Source organism: Entelurus aequoreus, linkage group LG15, assembly GCF_033978785.1.
Source record: "Entelurus aequoreus isolate RoL-2023_Sb linkage group LG15, RoL_Eaeq_v1.1, whole genome shotgun sequence".
Lineage (NCBI taxonomy): Eukaryota > Metazoa > Chordata > Actinopteri > Syngnathiformes > Syngnathidae > Entelurus > Entelurus aequoreus.
This window is the reverse complement of record NC_084745.1, coordinates 4,949,502-4,972,308: the sequence shown is the minus strand read 5'-3', so window position 1 is coordinate 4,972,308 and position 22,807 is coordinate 4,949,502. Positions and strand designations below refer to the sequence as shown.

Sequence of the window (22,807 nt, the reverse complement as noted above, 5' to 3'; positions counted from 1 at the left end):
ACCTTTGATGAATCCAAATTCCAGAATGTGATGAATCTGATGAAAAATGGCTGCTTTTGGACTTGGAGTTGGGTTAGCAGCAGCAACAAGTGTCAGTAGATGTACGGTAGATAGACAGTAGGTGGGTGAGCATAGAGGAGAGGATATGTTTGGGGTGCCATACTTTTTATTTAACACTGTATTTGGTTATTATATTTCATTATTTGTGTTTATCATCATCATTATTTTGTAACATATCACCTCCACTTCAAATATAGTCATTCCACAGAAGGGCAGGAGGTTGAAGTGGGAGTACCTAGATGTTGTTGTTTCAAGCTAATCAGATATTGATCACGTCAACAAGTCCACATAAACGCTCCAATTGGCTGACTTGGTGGACATAAGCCACATTTAAGCGTGTTCCACTGTAGTTTTGGCAATCACTTTTCCAAAGACTATTGTGTAATATATGCACATGCAGTATGTATAAAGGACCACTTGTGCTCATACCGGAGAGGTGCGTGATGCTTCCTGAAGGCGTGTCATGGTGGTCTGAAAGGTGCCAATGAGATCATGAGAGCCGTCGTCGTCATAGTCAAAACAGTCCACCTAGAAAAGGCAAGACTCACATCATGATGTGACAACAACAATTCAAACTTGCACGCAGAAAAACCTTTAGAGGGTTGCTCCGCCCATTCACTGTGCTTCGTACCAGATGTCATTGGAGTGGAACAATACTTTAAAGGTGTGGTAAAAGTACACAAGACATGCAAGAGTGAGGTTGAAAGCATGACTTAGTGATGTATGAATCACATACATGTACATCAGGGGTGTCAAACGCATTTTAGCACGTGGAGGAAAACCTATTTAAGATAACTGAAAAATTTCCGATTGTTTTCCTCTTTTAAAACTAGAACAACCACATTCTGAAAACATACAAATCCTAATGGGGTTTTTTTTTGTTAACACTTAAATGTTGCAGTTAATAGTAATCTATCTTCATTTGCTCTGTGAATAAATGATGTGATGATATTCATCAAATAGGTGGAATTGAGTGTGTCAGAGTGTTAAAATGCTCCCATTGGTGTTCATTTTAATCTATCAGAAGAGGGAATAAACAATTATCAAATGACAGGATGTTATTAATGTCATTTACACAATTTGCTCCACTGATGTACCAACACCATGTGCTTTATTCTCTACACACCACAACACAACTTGTCCATTTGGACTCATTTCACATCACGTTAGGAGATGCATATTATTTCAGCTAGGGCTGCAACAACTAATCGATTAAATCGATTATAAAAATAGTTGCCGATTAATTTAGTCATCGATTCGTTGGATCTATGCTATGCGCATGCGCAGAGGCTTTTTTTTTTTTTTTTTTTTTAAATAAACCTTTATTTATAAACTGCAACATGTACAAACAGCTGAGAAACAATAATCAAAATAAGTATGGTGCCAGTATGCTGTTTTTTTTCAATAAAATACTGGAAAGGATAGAAATGTAGTTTGTCTCTTTTATCCGATTATTAATCGATTAATCGAAGCAATAATCGACAGATTAATCGATTATCAAATTAATCGTTAGTTGCAGCTCTAATTTCAGCATATTTATGTGCACCCAGATAATGTGTCCCCAGCACATAGCTCCGCCCCCTCTCAAATCATGCACTCGTGCTGCAGGGAATACTAGGAATTGCTTTAGTGACATCTAGTGGACACATTTAGAACAGCAGTTGTTTTCATTCAAACATTTCAGCTCATTTTTAGACTTCTCAAACTCATCCAGGGGGCCGTATAAAACCTGATCTGGCCCGCAGGCCTGGTGTTTGACACCTGTGCTGTACATGGTTCCAGACAAGTGCTAGTGTTGTATTTGCCATCATCTCTAGTCACACCTGATGTTAGGATGAAGAAGAACAAGACCACACGCTGAAGAACTCACTTGTCCTGCACGCTTCCTTCCTGACATGTTGGCTTAGAAGGTGAAATAACATCAGCTAAATGCACCAACCAGGTCATTAAGTCTACCAAGTGTGATGGACAGGTCCGGCAAAATGGAGAAACTATTCATACTTAATAACAGAACGTGTTTATAATCTTAAAATGACACCACATAAATGTTTTTGTCAAATACAATGTTTAAAAGAGTACTTTTATAGGTTTGTCCATGTCTCCTGCGCAGAGAGACTGCAGGGGGATTCTGAAGGGTCTCCATGTGGGGTTCAAGTTGTTCTTCACCACCTGTGGACAAGATACATGGACACCATCACCACTCAGTCTGTATGCTGCCATGACATTACACTAACCACTTCCTTCATATATTAACTTGTGCTCACTACAACTGAGTTGACTGCGTTCTTACACCTTGTATTATTTGTCAATCATTACACACTCATGTCTTTTACAATCAGGGGACACTTTTACCTCCTACAAAAAACTATCTAACATTAATAATAATAATAATAACCCTGTCATGGTCCAAGTTTAATGCCCCCACTCGACATCTATTTCATAATTATCATCTTTTAAGACTGACAGAGTTCAATATGTATCAAAATGCTTGTTTAACCTATCAAGTCATCCACAGGCTGAATCTTAGGCTCTGTAGCTTAGTTCCTATCTACCATCCCCAGCATGCCCACAACACTCGTAACTTAGATCTGATATCAGGTAAACATGGTCTACTGGCTTGTACCGATCCAAGTGTTGTATGCAGGGGACCTAAGATTTGGAACCGGCTTAATGAGAGCCTCAAGATGCAGTATCCATTCTCCAACTTCAAAAAGAAACTGAAAACTTACCTATGAACCACCTATCTCTAATGCCTCATGTGGGGTTGACTACTGTTGGGTTTTGCATGGTCGAATGAATGTATGTGTGTACGTGTATGCGTGCTTTAGTACTACTATCTTGTGTTTATCATATAGTGTTGTTGTTTTTTTTGTTGTTGTTGTTGTGCTTGCTAGCATTTTTCATCATTCCATGTATATACTGTCCTCTGGACCCCCTGTCAAAAGCTTCTTCTAGCTTATTTGGGGGACCTTTTCACTTACCAATATCTTTAAATGATATTCACTACTATTGTAATTGTTCTATGGTATTGTGAATAAACTTGAAACTAAATACATTCAAAACAATAAGAAGACCATCCATCTAGAATTGTCCCGGTACCAAAATGTATTTCGATACTTTTCTAAATAAAGAAGACTACATAAAGAGTAACTTTATTGTCTTTATTGTAACAAAAAATGTTAGTGTACATGAAACATATGTTTATTATTGTCATTTAGTCCTTAAATAAAATAGTCATCTTGTCTTTTAGTAGTAAGTAAACAAACAAAGACTCCTAATTAGTCTGCTGGCGTATGCAGTAACATATTGTGTCATTTATTAGGGATGTCCGATAATGGCTTTTTGCCGATATCCGATATTCCGATATTGTCCAACTCTTTAATTACCGATACCGATATCAACCGATATATGCAGTCGTGGAATTAACACATTATTATGCCTAATTTGGACAACCAGGTATGGTGAAGATAAGGTACTTTTTAAAAAAATTAGTAAAATAAGATAAATAAATTAAAAACATTTTCTTGAATAAAAAAGAAAGTACAACAATATAAAAACAGTTACATAGAAACTAGTAATGAATGAAAATGAGTAAAATGAAGTGTTAAAGGTTAGTACTATTAGTGGAGCAGCAGCACGCACAATCATGTGTGCTTACGGACTGTATCCCTTGCAGACTGTATTGATATATATTGATATATAATGTAGGAAGCAGAATATTAATAACGGAAAGAAACAACCCTTTTGTGTGAATGAGTGTAAATGGGGGAGGGAGGTTTTTTGGGTTGGTGCACTAATTGTAAGTGTATCTTGTGTTTTTTATGTGGATTTAATTTTTTTTTTTTAAATAAATAAAAAAAAAAAAAACGATACCGATTATAAAAAAAACGATACCGATAATTTCCGACATTACATTTTAACGCATGTATCGGCCGATAATATAGGCAGGCCGATATTATGGGACATCTCTATCATTTATACACCTATTATTTTGTACACATTATGAGGGACAAACTGTAAAAATGAATTATTAATCTACTTGTTCATTTACTGTTAATATCTGCTTATTTTCTCTTTTAACATGTTCTATCTACACTTCTGTTCAAATGTAATAATCACTTATTCTTCTCTCCTTTGATACTTGACATTAGTTTTGGATGATACCACACATTTAGGTATGGATGTGATACCAAGTAGTTACAGGATCATACATTGGTCATATTTAAAGTCCTCATGTGTCCAGGGACATATTTACTGACTTTATAAACATATGAATTAAAAAAATAATAATATGTAGATGTAATCATAGTAGTATTGACTAGATACGCTCTTGTACTTGGTATCATTACAGTGGATGTCAGGTGTAGATCCACCCATGGCGTTTGTTTACATTGTGACGGCGGTGAGCTATTGTATCCTCCTACGCTGTGTAGTGAAGCATGTTTAGCTATTCCTCGTCCTTGTAAGAAACTTACTTTATTTGTTGCCATGGAGACCAGGATTAGTGATTTAGAAGTAGCTAAAACACTGTGGATGGATGTTAGCTGCTAGCCAGCTAGCCATGTCTTAAATCACCTCTTCCTGAGGGTGTTTCAGTGTTATAACTTCACCTTTATCTTTATCACCAAAATGCGTCCATTCTCCTTTTTCTGTCGACACACTGTGTCTGCTTGTAAGTACTCTGTGTGTGTGCGCTGCCCAACATGCTCCTCTGCTGGTAAAAGCAGCAATGTCATGATGTGAGGACGTGTCGTCATGCCCGTTACAAACAACAAGAGAAGCGGTACTTTTTACAGGCGGTATAGTCTGATTATGATTCATTAGTATGGTGGTACTTTACTAGTACCGGTATACCGTACGACCCTACATCCATCCATTTTCTACCGTTTGTCCATCAAAATGTTGACTATGAAGTAGTGATTTGATAGTCAACAACGTAATGTATGAACGCAGTGTTTCCCACACATTCATTTATTTGTGGCGGCCCGCCACGAAAGAATTACGTCCGCCACAAATAAAAAAAAATAAAAAAAACAAATAAAAATTTATTTTTTTTTGTCCTGTCCAGCTTCTCAGGCAACTCATATAGTTGATGTAGATGCCCATATAGGCTGTTCACATTTACTTTACAAAAGAGAAGTGTAGGATACTTCTCTTGTTGCCTTATTTGTATTTGACCACTACTGTTTTCTGTTTGTTTGTTACTGACTGTGGCAGGACACCTCTGCCTCTGTTTCACTTTATGTTGCTGGTAAATAATATGCTTGTAGTAGTAGGCTAAAGTTAAATGATTTAGTATGCACTAATTAAAGGGGCAGAGCTTTAAAGAGACATTTTAGCTTTTATATTTTATAGATATATTTTTTGTAAGAACCACAATTAATAAATATATTTCAGTGAATAACTTATTGTTCAAATCTGTATATAAATATGTACATAAAGTGTTGTAATTATATTGTAAAATGGATGGATGGACGTTTAAAACAAAACTGTTATTGTTAATTAGTAAGTATACATTTTTTGAGCCTTTATAGAGAAAATCATATCATTGTAGTAAATTATGCAAATTACTCGATGATGTCATTGTGACCACGCCCATAGCCACGCCCCCACCGCCACAGGTGTCTTGGCAGTTTATGGGAAACACTGGAACGTGTCGATGAATGATTACCAAATGTTCCAGCAGTGACACAACCACTGGACATTATTTCTCTCTCTTTGTGTGTGTGTTGTGTGTGTGTGTGTGTGTGTGTGTGTGTGTGTGTGTGTGTGTGTGTGTGTGTGTGTGTGTGTGTGTGTGTGTGTGTGTGTGTGTGTGTGTGTGTGCGTGTGTGTGTGTGTGTGGTCCCTTGTGTAAAAAGAATAGGGGAAGTTCTAAGCTGCAATCTTTCTGCCGTTGATGTGCTTGTCGTTGGAATGAGAGCAACTGGAAGTGACCTCCATTTGTGTATGTACCTCGGTCCTGTGAGCCAGTTGCCATCCAGTCTGGGTCTGCTTGTAGAACTCCAGATATGGGTCAGACTTCCCGAAAAAATCCTGGAAATGATTCAAAAGATGCAAAAATTAAGATTTAAAAAGATGACATCTTCAAAATGACACGTCCTACACCTTTCAAAGATGATTTTCATGATCATAATAAAGTTTAAGTACCAATGATAGTCTCACACACACACTAGGTGTGGGGAAATGTATCCTCTGCATTTGACCCATCACCTTGTTCACCCCCTGGGAGGTGAGGGGAGCAGTGAGCAGCAGCGGTGGCCACGCACGGGAATCATTTTGGTGATTTAACCCCCAATTCCAAGCCTTGATGCTGAGTGCCAAGCAGGGAGGTAATGACTCCCATTTTTATAGTCTTTGGTATGACTCGGCCTGGGTTTGAACTCACAACCTAGCCATCTCAGTGCGGACACTCTAACCACTAGGCCACTGAGTAGGTCATATCAATATCAGACAAACTGATCATGTAAATCCAAATAAGAGTTCCTATCAAGTACCTTGTTATCCAGTTTCCTGGCCTCCACCTCAAAGTTGGCCACCCTGTTGTCTTTGATCTCTTCAGCGGTGACCTAGTGGAGAAAAGAGCAGGGCAGCAAATGACAAAAAGCTTTAAAGGCCTACTGAAAGCCACTACTAGCGACCACGCAGTCTGATAGTTTATATATCAATGACGACATGCCAATATGGCCGGGTTAACTTATAAAGTGACCTTTTAAACTTCCCGGGAAATATCCGGCTGAAACATCGCGGTATGATGACGTATGCGCGTGACGAAGTCAGAGTAACGGAAGTTATGGTACCCCGTAGAATCCTATACAAAAAGCTCTGTTTTCATTTCATAATTCCACAGTATTCTGGACATCTTTTGCAATTTGTTTAATGAACAATGAAGGCTGCAAAGAAGACTGTTGTAGGTGGGATCGGTGTATTAGCGGCTGGCTGTAGCAACACAACAAGGAGGACTTTGTTGGATAGCAGACGCGCTAGCCGCCGACCTCACCTTGACTTCCTACGTCTCCGGGCCGCCAAACGCATCGGGTGAAGTCCTTCGTCCTTCTGCCGATCGCTGGAACGCAGGTGAGCACGGGTGTTGATGAGTAGATGAGGGCTGGCTGGCGTAGGTGGAGAGCTAATGTTTTTAGCACAGCTCTGTGAGGTCCCGTTGCTAAGTTGCTAAGTTAGCTTCAATGGCGTCGTTAGCACAGCATTGTTAACCTTCGCCAGCCTGGAAAGCATTAACCGTGTATTTACATGTCCACGGTTTAATAGTATTGTTGATTTTCTATCTATCCTTCCAGTCAGGGGTTTATTTTTTTGTTTCTATATGCAGTTAAAGCACGATGCTATCACGTTAGCTCGTAGCTAAAGCATTTCGCCGATGTATTGTCGTGGAGATAAAAGGCACTGAATGTCCATTTCGCGTTCTGGACTCTCATTTTCAAGAGGATATAGTATCCCAGGTGGCTTAAAATACAAATCCGTGATCCACAATAGAAAAAGGAGAGAGTGTGGAATCCAATGAGCCAGCTTGTACCTAAGTTACGCTCAGAGCGAAAAAAGATACGTCCATCACTGCCTCTCAAGTCCTTCACTGTAACGTTCCTCATCTACGAATCTTTCATCCTCGCTCAAATTAATGGGGTAATCTTCACTTTCTCGGTCCGAATCTCTCTCGCTCCATTGTAAACAACGGGGAATTGTGAGGAATACTAGCTCCTGTGACGTCACGCTACTTCCGCTACAGGCAAGGCTTTTTTTTATCAGCGAGCAAAAGTTGCCAACTTTATCGTCGATTTTCTCTACTAAATCCTTTCAGCAAAAATATGGCAATATCGCGAAATGATCAAGTATGACACATAGAATGGATCTGCTATTCCCGTTTAAATAAAAAAAAATCATTTCAGTAGGCCTTTAAGGCAGACTCAGTCCAAGACTCACTGTAATGGTCCCTTTGCCTGCAGGGGTCTTGTTCTTCAGGACCAGCGGGCGAGTCAGTTGTCTGCTGGACACCACCTGGATGGATTACTTCTTACTTGGTCAAGTGGGAAACCTCAAAGTTTATTTATGTAGCCTTAAATCACCAGTGTCTCAAAGGGCTGCACAAGCCACAACATGGCTGCTTTCTTCTGCTACGGCAGTCGCCATCAATCTAATCACTTATATTGATGATTACAACATGCCAGATGGATGCTTGATGCAAGTTTACTGCAGCATGTATGTTGTGTGTTTACCAGGACACACAAGTATACTGCAGCATGTATGTTGTGTGTTTACCAGGACACACAAGTATACTGCAGCATGTATGTTGTGTGTTTACCAGGACACACAAGTATACTGCAGCATGTATGTTGTGTGTTTACCAGGACACACAAGTATACTGCAGCATGTATGTTGTGTGTTTACCAGGACAGGAATGTCAAAGTATACAAACATGTGTCATTACAGAGAATAACTCTTGAATAGCATGCAGGGAAACATCTCACCTGGCCCAAGGTGCACTCCAGCTCTCCTAAAAAGTCGTCGTCGCTGAGATCAATGGTCTTATTATCAATGTCATAAATGCCAAATTTCAAATTCTGCACCATCTCAAAATAGTAGTCAATAATAAACTTTTTGGCAAACTTCGGGCAGAGGCAATTCTGGACCTTTTCTGTGCGTTCTACCTGCAGAAAAAGACATGACATTGTTATTTATATATACTGTATACACACTCATTTTATACATACACATATATATATATATATATATATATATATACATACATACACACACATATACACTACCGTTCAAAAGTTTGGGGTCACCCAAACAATTTAGTGGAATAGCCTTCATTTCTAAGGACAAGAATAGACTGTCGAGTTTCAGATGAAAGTTCTCTTTTTCTGACCATTTTGAGCGTTTAATTGACCCCACAAATGTGATGCTCCAGAAAGTCAATCTGCTCAAAGGAAGGTCAGTTTTGTAGCTTCTGTAACGAGCTAAAGTGTTTTCAGATGTGTGAACATGATTGCACAAGGGTTTTCTAATCATCAATTAGCCTTCTGAGCCAATGAGCAAACACATTGTACCATTAGAACACTGGAGTGATAGTTGCTGGAAATGGGCCTCTATACACCTACGTAGATATTGCACCAAAAACCAGACATTTGCAGCTAGAATAGTCATTTAACACATTAGCAATGTATAGAGTGTATTTCTGTAAAGTTAAGACTAGTTTAAAGTTATCTTCATTGAAAAGTACAGTGCTGACTTCCGGTTAAGATGTGAAGGAGGGAGGACGCGTCCGAGCGACTCTCCGTGAATTTGACACTCAAATTGTATAAAAACCACATATTGTGAGGAAATTCGAGTTGAAAGGAGAACATAAGTGATTATAGGCACACTATGGCTTCGCGGGGCGGCAAAACTCCACAGCAGGGGATAAAGGCGCACTTTACTCGGCATAGTAAAACTACCACTACAAACAGTGGGACTAGCTTAGCCTCTCCAGCTAGTAGCTCTGTAGCTGCTAAAGAGGCTAATGCTGGTAGCATGACCGCAGCCAGCCTACCCCCAGAAATGGAGAGCCTACACCGACTCATGACCGCATCAATGGAGAATATAATAGCTCCGCTGAAGAGGACCATGGATGAAGTGAAGATAATTGTGGAGGATCAAGGCAAAAGGATCGTCGACTTGGAAGAAAACGCAACGCAGCTAACTGAACGAGTCACCGCTCTTGAGGCTATATGTGAGCAGCTCTTGACCCAGAACGAGTCACTGAACGAACGCATGGAAGACGCCTCTAACAGGTCTAGACGCTGCAACCTGCGCGTCACGAACGTACTACCGAGTCCTGGGGAAAGGAACGACTGTGTTCAATTCATGCAAAACTTTTTTGCCACAGTACTTGGGGACGTGTTCACCGAGCCACCCATACTAGACAGAGCGCACAGGATCGGTAAGGAAAATCCGGGGCCCAACCCGAGGCCTAGAGTGATGATCGTCCGCTTCCATTACTTTCAGGATAAGATGCGTGCACTACGGGCAGACAGGAGCCTGCTACAATGGAAGGGACAGAAAATTATGCTCTATCCAGATTATGCGCCAGCTACTGTGAAACTTCGTGCCACATTCACCAAGGTAAAAGCTCAAATGTGGAAGAAGAATGTCCGATTCCGCCTCGTCTTTCCAGCTGTTTTAAAGGTGGAATTTAAAAACAAAACGCATGCATTCAAGACCGCTGATGAAGCACAACGATTCTATGACCGGCGTATAGCCAGACTCCCGGACATGGAGAGAAACACAACTACCAAACCAGCGAGAAGAGGGCGCGCCACCACCCAGGAGAGAGGCGACACCGGCCGGGAGAGAGAGGAGGAGAACGGCGCTGGACTAGGCAACGAAGAGGATGGAACGCACGGGAAGAACGGTCCGGGAGGAGAGGACGAGGCGATGGGAGGCATCAGCGTGGAAGGAGAATATAACGACGAGGTGAACGACGGCGAAGAAGAAGACGGCAGCAGCGGCAGCGAGTCCGGAGACAACATGGGGGCTCTGGACGAGAATGACGGTACTGAGTAGCATTGATCCGAGAAATGGGGTAAGAACACCACTACAACTGACACTTATGTAAATAGACACATCCACGGTTGCCTGCCAAGGAAATGGACACATTGAAGGGAATAGACTGATGGGAAACGGACAGAGATTTACTTTCTTTTGGACTTTTGCAAGAACTTGGGACTCACGGGGGGGAGGGGGATGGTCAGGGGAAATAAGGGAAACGCTGGTATGGTTTATTGGTTTAGTCTATGTTTGAACTCTCATTCTATAAGATATTAGATCTGGAATCAGATAGAATACAAACCTTTTTTTTTGTTTTGTTCTGTTTGTGTGTGTGTGTGTGTATGTGGGTGTGTGTGTGTGTGGGTGTGTGCGTGTGTGTGTATCCATTCATACATATGTGTGTGGGTGCGTGCGTGAGTATCCACATCAGGACATGGATCGTGTGTGGGTGCTTTTGTGGGAATGTGGGCAAGTTCGCATGTTTTTGTATGCATATGTATGTGTGAATGGGATTTTACGTGGGTATCTGATAAACATCTAGAAGCACTACATGTTTGTAATGATCCTTTATGTATTTTACTGTAAACCTTTTTTATTTATATTTTCCACGGAGGGAGAGAGGAAAGATGACGGTATAAGGGAGAATGTATAATATTTAAGGGACTAAATTGGTTGAACATTGGATATCATACAGGCGACAAAACATTATGGAACCTGATCTGTACAGGGTTCAACTTGAATATCTTTTCATACTCTTGTGTACTAAAAGAGGGATCTGGAAGGCATTTCCCCTTCGTCTCAGCTCGATTGTTGTCTCTGCTTTCACCACCTATTTCCCTCTCTCCCTCTATATTTTTCTATTTGTTTATATTTTTTATTATTTTCTATTTTATTACTCAGTTGTACTGCATATATGTTGAGGATGAGACCGATCTATATATACATCAATATTATGGATAAGTTGTTGACTTTGTTTTACACTGGACATGCTAGCGTAGAGGGGCTCCCCTGTCCTCGTTCCCGGTGGGCTTGTCTCCGGGGCGCTGTGGTGGGTGCTGCCGTAGCTGGGTCGACAGCCGGTTTAGTGTTGTGGTGCTGCGGTGGCGCCCGTTGGGGCGCTCGGGAGACAGGTCTATACGTACCCTGGTGCAATGGAAGTAGTTTGATATGCGAAATGAATACTACCACATTCCTTTTTTCAAGTGAATATATGCGTGGTTGGGGGTGAGTGCGTATATGTATTTACATGTATGTGCACATATAGGTCCGCATATATATTACCGGTTTTTTTCTGTTTTGTTTTTTTGTCTCTCATGTTCAAAAAAGAACACTGGTTACTAGGTAGTATAACTAGGAATATGCTCTCTGTCCTGATATAGATATAATCCCAGAGATTTAACTTTGATATAGAATCATGAACCGTGGATATTGATACTTTTTGTTTTCTTATTGGAACATTGACTTTTCTCCTATATACCCTCTTAGGGGTTTTTGTTTATCTTTTCTTTTATTCTAACTCACAATGTTATGGTTGAGGGACCTGTGTAGAGGAGAGTCGCTCGCTGTGCGATAGAGATAGGAAATGGTTAAAGCTAGCCAGGTTGAGGATTGGAGAGGATCACGCGAGCGAGCCTCTGTACCTTGGGGGTCATCTTTTGTTTCTTGTTTTATTTTTATTTTTATTTTCTTCATTATTCAAAAAAATTTAACTGAAACATGCAACAGACGTGATACAGGGAAGACAGAAAAAGTACGAAAGGAAAACCTTTATGCAAAGTAATGAAGTAAGGGTGGTGTCATTGAATGTTAATGGGTTAAACAATCCGATTAAGAGAAGCAAAGTCTTGGCTAAATTCAAAAAGGAAAAGATGCAGGTAATATATTTACAGGAAACGCACTTATCTAAACAGGAACATGAAAAATTCAGGAAACTCGGGTACAACAATACATTTTACAGTACATTCTTAAAACAGAGTAATAGGAGGGGTGTCGCCATATTAATATCGAACTCAGTTAAATTTGAATTAATCAAGGAAATATGTGATAAAGAGGGGAGATATATAATAGTGAAAGGGAAATTGGAAAACCAAACAGTAACGTTAATTAATGTCTATGTCCCCCCAGATAGCGGTAAATCCACGTATGAGAAAATATTTGATGTTATTAACAAAGAAGCAGAGGGGGTTTGGCTGTGTGGAGGTGACATTAATCTGACTTTGAATTATAACTTAGACACGACAAGCACGATTAGAAGTAAGGAACACATTAGCAAATATGTGAACATAATGATGAAGGAATTGGGAATAATAGACATATGGAGAGAACTACACCCGTTGGAGAAGGACTATACTCATTACTCAGCACCACATCAAATGTACAGTAGAATAGATATGTATCTGATGAACAAAGAAGAAATACACAGAGTGAAGGAGTGCAACATAGGAGTAACGGATCTCTCAGACCATAGTGCCATATACTTGACAATTCATCTAAATAGTAGGAAGAAAAACACGTTATGGAGATTGAATGTGGGCATCCTGAATAGTGAAAGTGTGATAGAATCAACAAAAAAAGATATAACCTCATATTTAGAAGAGAATGATAACGGGGAGGTGGAGCCGACAATTTTATGGGATGCTCTGAAGGCGGTCTTAAGGGGGAAGTTGATAGCTCAAACATCTTTTATGAAAAAGGCAAGATTAGAATTATATCAAAAACGAATCGGAAAATTGAAAGATTTGGAACAACAACATAAAACAGTGGGAACCTCTGAGATAATGGATCAGATTAAAGACATGAGAAAAAAAGTAAACGAAATGCTTATGGATGAGGTCGAAAAAAAGACCAGGTTTGTGAAACAAACATACTACGAGGGAGGCTCTAAAGCAACAAAGATGTTAGCTAGGAGACTGAAAAAACAACAAACATTAAATAATATTCACAAAATAAGGGACCCCAAGACCAACAACCTATTATACGATCCAGAAGCGATTGAAAACGTATTTGAAAATTATTATCGAACACTATATACACAACCAGTTGCGGCAAGAGAGGAGGAAATGGAACTTCTCTTAAATTCATTGGACCTGCCTTCATTGGGAGTTAGCCAAAACAAGATGCTAAACGCTAATATAACAATTGGGGAAATTGAAGAAGCAATACAAAGGACCAAAAATAACAAATCCCCGGGGACAGATGGCTTTAGTGCCGAATTTTACAAGACATTTAAAGAAGATTTGATTCCCTTATTACAGACCTCCTTTAATTACACCCTTAAAAAAGGAAAAATTCCCCCCTCATGGAAAGAAGCGATTATATCAGTAATACATAAAGAAGGTAAAGATAAAGAAGACTGTAACAATTATAGACCTATTTCGCTACTGAATGTGGACTACAAGTTGTATACATCTATTATTTCAAAAAGGTTTGAAAACTTTGTGTCGGATCTAATAGAGGACTGCCAAACTGGATTTATTAGGGAAAGACAAACTCAGGATAACATAAGGAGAGCCTTACATTTAGTTGATGAAATACAGAAGACAAAAACAAGTGCTATGCTCGTGAGTGTTGATGCTCACAAAGCATTCGACAGTGTAAATTGGTTATACCTGTATAAAGTAATGGAAAGACTAGGCTTTAACAAAAAATCAGTACAGATAATAAAGTCACTATACCAAGAACCATCAGCTAGAGTCAAAATAAATGGAAGTCTTTCGAAAAGCTTCAAATTGGAGAGGTCTACCAGGCAGGGTTGCTGTTTATCCCCGACGTTATTCGCATTATTTATAGAACCATTAGCCCAACTGATTAGAGAAAACAAGGAAATTAAAGGTATACAGATTAGACATAATGAACACAAGGTGGGGCTTTTTGCAGACGATGTACTGATCTATCTCCGAGATCCAGAAGAAACATTCCCTAGATTAATGAGAACCCTCGAAGATTATGGACGATATTCGGGGTATAAGTTAAATGTCACAAAAACACAAATATTATTGTTAAACTATAACCCCTCATTAGAAATTAGAGAGACGTATAAACTAAATTGGGACCTGGAAATGGTCAAATATTTGGGAGTTAATATAACAAAGGAAAGAGATAAACTATATGAAGCCAACTATGGGTCGATAAATCTGAGGCTTAAAATGGATCTGGAGAGATGGTCAGTGCTGTGTCTGGACTTAAGCTCAAGAATAGAAATAATCAAGATGAATGTGTTGCCGAGACTCTTGTACTTGTTTCAATCCCTACCAGTAGCAGTACCACAAATACAATTTGATGAGTGGGATAAAAATATATCGAGATTCATATGGGGGGGTAAAAGACCCAGAATTAGGTTCGAAACTCTCCAGCTGCCCAAGGTAAAAGGGGGAATGGCATTGCCAAATCTGAAAGAATATTTCCATGCAGCCCAACTTCGGTATCTAGTATGCTGGTGTAGACCAGAATACGAAGCGAAATGGAAGGGAATTGAATTAGACCAGGGGAGAGATCTTATCCAAAACTTGTTGGCAAATAAAACAATAGAAAAGAGAGTAGAGGCAGAACTGAGTCCGATTACTAAATTTACAATTGGAATTTGGAATAATATCTCAAAAAAATACAAATTAGAGGATGAAAGAAAGATACTAGGATGGTTGACACGTGATCCCAATTTCAAGCCTGGGTTCGAAGATCATGGGTTTAAACAGTGGGAACGAAAAGGCTTGACGGCAATGTGCACACTGTTGGAAGATGGGCAGATGAGGAGTTTCGAAGACCTACGGGCGACATATGATCTAGACAAACATGAGTTCTTCCGGTATTTACAGATAAGGGACTACTATATTAAAAAAATTAAAAGGGCATCAATGAACCCGCTAATTAGAATAATGGTACAAGCTTATAATAATAAAAAATGTAGAGTGATCTCAGCTGTTTACCAGGGATTGATGACAAGCAAGGGGACTTCAACCATGTACATTAAAGAGAAATGGGAAAGAGGATTTGGGGAGCAGATCACTGAAAAGGACTGGTATAATATTTGTAAAACGCAGTGCACGGCCACGAGTTCTAGGGTATGGAGGGAGTTTTGCTGGAAAAACATGACTAGATACTTTATAACTCCAAAAATAAGCGGAAGAGTCGCAGCAAAGAAACAACCATGTTGGAGGCTATGTGGAAATATGGACGCTGACCACGAACATGTGTTCTGGAACTGTCCCAATATTGAAAAATATTGGTATGACGTGTGGTCAGTGATAAAAGAAGTACTACAATATGACATTCCAAAAACAAGTATGATACTATACTTGGGAAACTTGACGCAGGAATATATGCAATTCGATGATTTCTATTTAGTCAAGGTTTTGTTAGCAGCCAGCAAAAAGGCAATTACAAGACTGTGGCGTAGTAGCAGCTCACCGACCTGTGAACAGTGGCTGTGCATTGTGGAAGAACTATATGTAATGGAAAGATTTACACATAGACTCAGAATACAGGAGGAACTATTTCTTGAGAAATGGACAAAATGGACTGAATACAAAACTCAGGAAAATGACACCACAAATGCTTGATATGGAATATAAATTGACTATGTATATATTGTAAGATGTTGACCCTGTTGATATATGTATGCATGTGACAGAATAAAAATTTAAGTTTAAAAAAAAAGAAAAGTACAGTGCTTTTCCTTCAAAAATAAGGACATTTACATGTGACCCCAAACTTTTTAACGCTAGTGTATGTAAGTTTATTATTAGCAAAATAACATGTTTTTAAATATTTTTTGAAGGTTGAAAAGTTACTTAGTGCTGTTTTAAACATTTTCTGACCTCCTTGAACAGTTTGATACTAAGAATGTAATGAAATAATAATAATACATTGAAAGTGGTCAGCAACATTAACATATAAAACACTTTCAGCTACAAAACAAAAAACAAAAACGCTGTTTTACCATATATTGCATTGTATTTTGTCCTTTTATTCATTTCTAATAAAAAATGTGAGAACGCCCCATCAGCTGTGCAAAAAGAGCGTAGGGCTAGTAGATGACATCATGCTGTGCGATACAACAATATACCTATAAAATGTCTCTTGTTTACATTGTGACTTTTAAGGCCTGTGCTGCTGCAACACTGCTACTTTGTGGCACCATGTGTACGTCACTTCAACACCTGGCAGGTGTTGGTGCCAACAACCTAGCAGTCTGCTGTTAGCATGGAAGCTAAACCAACAAAACCCAAAGAGGAGTTGATGGCAGAGAGAAAGAAAAGGAACTCCTTAGTTTCACAACACATAGAAGATAATACAAATAATAACAGAACAAATTAAAAAGATGGTTGGACAAAAACAGACTATCCTTAAAGCTCAGTAAAAGTAAAATAATGCTATTTGGTAACGGTAGAAGAGAAAGTCAAACACAAATACAAATAGACGGAGTAAATATTGAAAGAGTAAATGAAACCACATTTCTAGGTATAATGATTGATGATCAAATGAACTGGAAATCTCATATAAGAATATACAACATAAAGTAGCAAGAAACACATCAATAATGAATACATCTAAATATGTTCTAGACCAAAAATGACTTCATATTGTCTACTGCTCACTAGTGTTACATATCTGATTATTGTGTAGAAATATGGTCAATAACTACAAAAGTCATGATATAACAAATAGTGAAATTCCACCACATAGTGAAGTTGCAAACATGTAAAATGATGCAAACTATAACCTGCTAGCCAAGAATGGACAACAATTCTTCTCAACTAAAGAGGAGAAATATAACCTTAGAGGAAATTGTCATTTAAAACATTTGTACGCACATACAACACTTAGGACCTTCAGTATATCAGTATGTGGAATTAAATGATGAATGGATTAATAAACAAAGTACTAATATGATCCACTTCAAGAAAGTCTTCAAACTTCAAGTGTTTACAAAGTACAAAGAAGAAGATCAACTTTCTCAATTCATTTCATCCATCCTTTCATTTTCTAGATCATATTACTCATCTCACCATATGAAATATAACTTACTTCACTCATTATTACTTATGTTTAATGCTATTACTTCACTCATTATTACTTATGTGTAATGCTATTACTTCACTCATTATTACTTATGTTTAATTATGGAGTATATTGTGAATAAACGGAGAACAGGAAGTGAACTAAAGTGTCAGCAACCACCCAAATCAAACGGCAATGCTGTTATCGTAGCCTACTTGAGTAGAAAGTGTCCACAGACCTCAAACCAGCGTGAGTCTGACTACTTGAGTAGAAAGTGTCCACAGACCTCAAACCAGCGTGAGTCTGACTACTTGAGTAGAAAGTGTCCACAGACCTCAAACCAGCGTGAGTCTGACTACTTGAGTAGAAAGTGTCCACAGACCTCAAACCAGCGTGAGTCTGACTACTTGAGTAGAAAGTGTCCACAGACCTCAAACCAGCGTGAGTCTGAGGTGTTCATGGACAACACACACAGAGGATCTGACTTGGATCCAAAGTCCTTGTCCAGGAGATGATCACAGGACACCGTCAGCTCCACCTTGCTCACACACTGGGCCGCCATGTCCTGCTTCAAAGCACACACTATAGTCATGCCACAATATAGCACATATATACTGTATATATTTATTTATTCATTACACCTCTTACTGACCTGCTGTGGAAACATATTGACATACTTTTATTAACACTAGTGTAAACATATTTACACACTTTTATCAACACTAGTGTAAACATACTTACATACTTTTATTAACACTAGTGTAAACATACTTACATACTTTTATAAACACTAGTGTAAACATACTTACATACTTTTATTAACACTAGTGTAAACATATTTACACACTTGTATTAACACTAGTGTAAACATATGTACATACTTTAATTAACACTAGTGTAAACATATTTACATACTTTTATTAACACTAGTGGAAACATATTTACATACTTTTATCAACACAAGTGTAAACATATTTACATACTTTTATTAACACTAGTGTAAACATATTTATACATTTATTAACACTAGTGTAAACATATTTACACACTTTTATTAACACTAGTGTAAACATATTTACACACTTTTATTAACACGAGTGTAAACATATTTACACATACTTGTATTAACACTAGTGTAAACACACTTTTATTAACACTAGTGTAAACATATTTACATACTTTTATTAACACTAGTGTAAACATATTTACACACTTTTATTAACACTGGTGTAAACATATTTAAACATACTTTTATTAACACTAGTGTAAACATATTTACATACTTTATTAACACTAGTGTAAACATATTTACATACTTTTATCAACACTAGTGTAAACATATTTACATACTTTTATTAACACTAGTGTAAACATATTTACATACTTTATTAACACTAGTGTAAACATATTGACATACTTTTATCAACACTAGTGTAAACATATTTACATACTTTTGTCAACACTAGTGTAAACATATTTACACACTTTTATTAACACTAGTGTAAACATATTGACATACTTTTATTAACACTAGTGTAAACATATTTACATAATTTTATTAACACTAGTGTCAACATATTTACACACTTTTATTAACACTAGTGTAAACATATTTACATACTTTTATTAACACTAGTGTAAACATATTTACACACTTTTATTAACACTAGTGTAAACATATTTACACACTTTTACTAACACTAGTGTAAACATATTTAAACATACTTTTATTAACACTAGTGTAAACATATTTACACACTTTTATTAACACTAGTGTAAACATATTTACATACTTTTATTAACACTAGTGCAAACATATTTAAACATACTTTTATTAACACTAGTGTAAACATATTTACATACTTTTATTAACACTAGTGTAAACATATTTACACTTTTATAAACACTAGTGTAAACATATTTACATACTTTTATAAACACTAGTGTAAACATATTTACATACTTTTATTAACACTAGTGTAAACATATTTACACATACTTTTATTAACAGTAAATACATCATGTCATGGACTGACTTTTATCAAGGCGTTCTGCAGTTAGCTAACATACCTCCACATAAAAGGATATAGAGTCAATATATATATATATATTTAGATGTATAATGTCAGTTTATAGAGTTAAATAGCCAGAAGCGAGGTGGTTGAGAGATGTAGCACACGAGCTAACAAGCTAACATGCTAATGAAAGTGCTAACTCCTTTAATAAACGTAATGACGGCGCCTGAAGGAACATTTATGTGACTTTCACTCACCTTTCTACGCTTTAGGCTTGGAATGAAGGCGACTTGGGATGGCACTTGGCAGCCACTAACACTATGTGACAACTACATGGACTATGTGACACTCCCTCGACGATACCAGTGTCGACTCGGCCAGGTGGATCGATTCACATGTCAGCAATGTCGATACCGAGGACAGCGTCACTTTTATGCAATGGTGTGCTGTCTCTGCTGGCCTAACATAACTAGAAATCGTAATCATAATTAAAGATAAGTCATTTTGTATTGACTTTCCCTAAATATGTAAAAGTATTCATACTGTCTTCATGTCATATTATGATCCTTCCAGCGCTGCTTTGACTTTTCATCCAATCAGAATTCAGCTATCTTATGTTGCCATGCTGTACCTAATCTGCCTGCAGAATCAACAGTGTGCACTGTAAGTGGGCGGGCACATAGTTGACAGACAGTTGCAGTAGCCAATCAGATCACGAGTTGTTGTCTGTAAACCAAGGCCTAAGTGACGTTAAGAGCTAGGTAACATAATAACTCCATTACCCAGCATGCCACAGTAGCGAAGAGCATGCGCAGTCGCCCCGTTTAGCCATGCCGGCAGCTGCATGTTATCGACGAGTAAACTTGAAGTCAGCCAACACGCCTCGTCTGCATCTTTTATGTTTAGAAAAGACAACACACATATTTGCAAGGCCATTTAGGATAGGATAGGTCTTTATTGTCATTGCACAAGTACAACGAAACTTTGTTTTTAGCACGAACCCGTTGAAGATGAGACAAACAAACAGTGTAGAGAGCAGGGCTGGGCAATTAATTATTACCGGGGGCCGCATGAGCAACCCGAGCACTGCTGGAGGGCCACACCGACAATATTTCAATTACATTTTGCTCAAATTATTTTTGATATACCATAAGATTAATAATAATAATAATTTCATTTAACCTAACTTAACTTTATACAAAAGCAGATTGCTTTTGATGGTTTTATTTTTAACACTGTCTTACACAACACTTCTGCAAAAATGTCCATTTCTGTCACTTTATCCTGCATCCTCTTTAAAAGTCCAACATTTTTCCTCATCAGATTTGGACAACCATCTGTTGTCACACCTGCCAGCTTGTCCCATTTCAGTCCTAACATGTCCAAACACGCATTTACCTATGTGAGCAAGTCATTACCTGTGGTTGTCTCTTTAATTGACTGCATGGCTGCCAGCTACTCCGTGATTTGAAAGTCTGCAGTTATCCCACGTAAGAAGATGAGCAGCGGGGCGGTGTCACGTACATCGCAGCTCTCATCCAAAGCCAGCGAAAAACAGTCAAAGTCGGCCGTTCTGTTCTTCAGCTGAAGCTCCAAGTTTCCAGCGATGGTCTCAACCCGCCTCGTTACAGTGCGTCGGGAGAGTGACACGTTCTCAAATGCGCCCCTCTTCTCCGGGAATATCAGCGCAACAGAGTCCTCATAATAAGCACTCCTTAATAAACTCTCCGTCAGAAAACGCCTTACTTTTTCTGGCCATTTTGTGAGAAATGACGAAACTTGTCCTGACGGCTGCATATCTGGTGGTGTGAAATTTGGCAAAAAGTACACTGTACAGGGTTAGAGAACAGGAACGCTGATGTGTCGCCACAAGGCGCTCCGTAAAAGATGGGAAAAAGGTAAAGGCTGGGGAAGGATGAGTAAAAAAATACAATCGTGGAGTGGGAAAAACCCCTCCATAGCAAAGCACATATACATATTACAACGTACATCTGAAGATATCTAGCAACAGAGGGGAGGGAGTGGGGGGCCATGGTGGCAGGCCGCAGCTCTCAGGTGCGGCCCATCCTTCCATCACCCCTATGGGATTTGCGTCGAGGGCGTTGGATTTTCAAGAAGCATATTTAAAGAGAAACTACCTCCGAAGTACCAAAGTACATGTCAAACTACTTCCATAACCACAACACCAGGGGGAGCTCCACTAACCACGTTAAACCCAGATTCCGATCTAACAAAGGTCTTAACTCATTCTCCTTCTATGCCACATCAATATGGAATGCACTCCCAACAGGTGTAAAAGAAAGGGCATCTCTATCCTCCTTCAAAACCGCACTAAAACAACACTTCCAGGCAACTTTAACCCTAAACTAACACCCTCCCTTCCACATCCCACCTCCCCGGATTGTAAATAACCAAATGTAAATAATCAAATGCATATACTTATTCTTATGCTTTCTGAACTCACTATGTTCTCTGCTGGCTGTACATATCCTACCAAGTCACACCTACACTGTTTCAATGTCCATTTCTCTGATGATGCAATTGTTGATGACTGAAGTGCTGATATCAACCAAACCCTCCACATACCACACCCCGGATTGTAAATAATTCAATGTATATACTCTGATGATTAACTTGTGTGATGACTGTATTATGATGATAGTATATATCTGTACCATGAATTGATTAACGTGGACTCCGACTTAAACAAATTGAAAACCGTATTGGGGTGTTACCATTTAGTGGTCAATTGTACGGAATATGTACTGTACTGTGCAATCTACTAATAAAAGTCGCAATCAATCAATCAATTGTGAGACCATGTCGGCCAGGCCCGGAAGCTCGAATGGTTTCTACAGATTGTGCGTTCAGATATTTTGTTTCTTTATTTTTTCACGTTTAATATGTTTTTTGCAAATTTAATTTTGACAGTACCACATAAGATATGTTTTAATTGTTAATTGATTTTTAAATGCGCCAGAAAATAACCTGTTTTGTACAATGCCCAGTAACAGTATATAATAAGGTAAATACGTTATGAAATGACTACGATTATCTCATTTTTACTCATGTTTATCAGGATTCTTCTTCTTTGTAAACACTTTACACCCTACCTCTACCTCAAAGAACTGCTCACCCCCAAATCCTCCACACGACACCTCCGCTCCGGACAGGCTAACCTCCTCCAA

At 38.5% G+C, this 22,807-nt stretch overlaps 1 protein-coding gene across 4 annotated transcripts in view; it reads right to left on the bottom strand.

Moving 5' to 3' along the window:
• LOC133629710 (copine-3-like) overlaps positions 1-20,019 on the bottom strand; it is a 43,578-nt gene extending 23,559 nt beyond the window's left edge. For 2 of the 4 annotated variants that reach the window (XM_062020633.1, XM_062020630.1), the window contains exons 1-8: positions 19,877-20,019; positions 18,035-18,169; positions 8,544-8,723; positions 7,999-8,073; positions 6,558-6,629; positions 6,016-6,096; positions 2,140-2,229; positions 490-588 (exon numbers count right to left, since the gene is read on the bottom strand). In XM_062020633.1, the coding sequence (XP_061876617.1) occupies positions 490-588; positions 2,140-2,229; positions 6,016-6,096; positions 6,558-6,629; positions 7,999-8,073; positions 8,544-8,723; positions 18,035-18,166 (729 nt within the window). In that variant the 5' untranslated portion in view covers positions 18,167-18,169; positions 19,877-20,019. The other 2 variants (XM_062020632.1, XM_062020634.1) reach the window with 2 other exon arrangements.
• Positions 20,020-22,807: the final 2,788 nt, after the last annotated feature.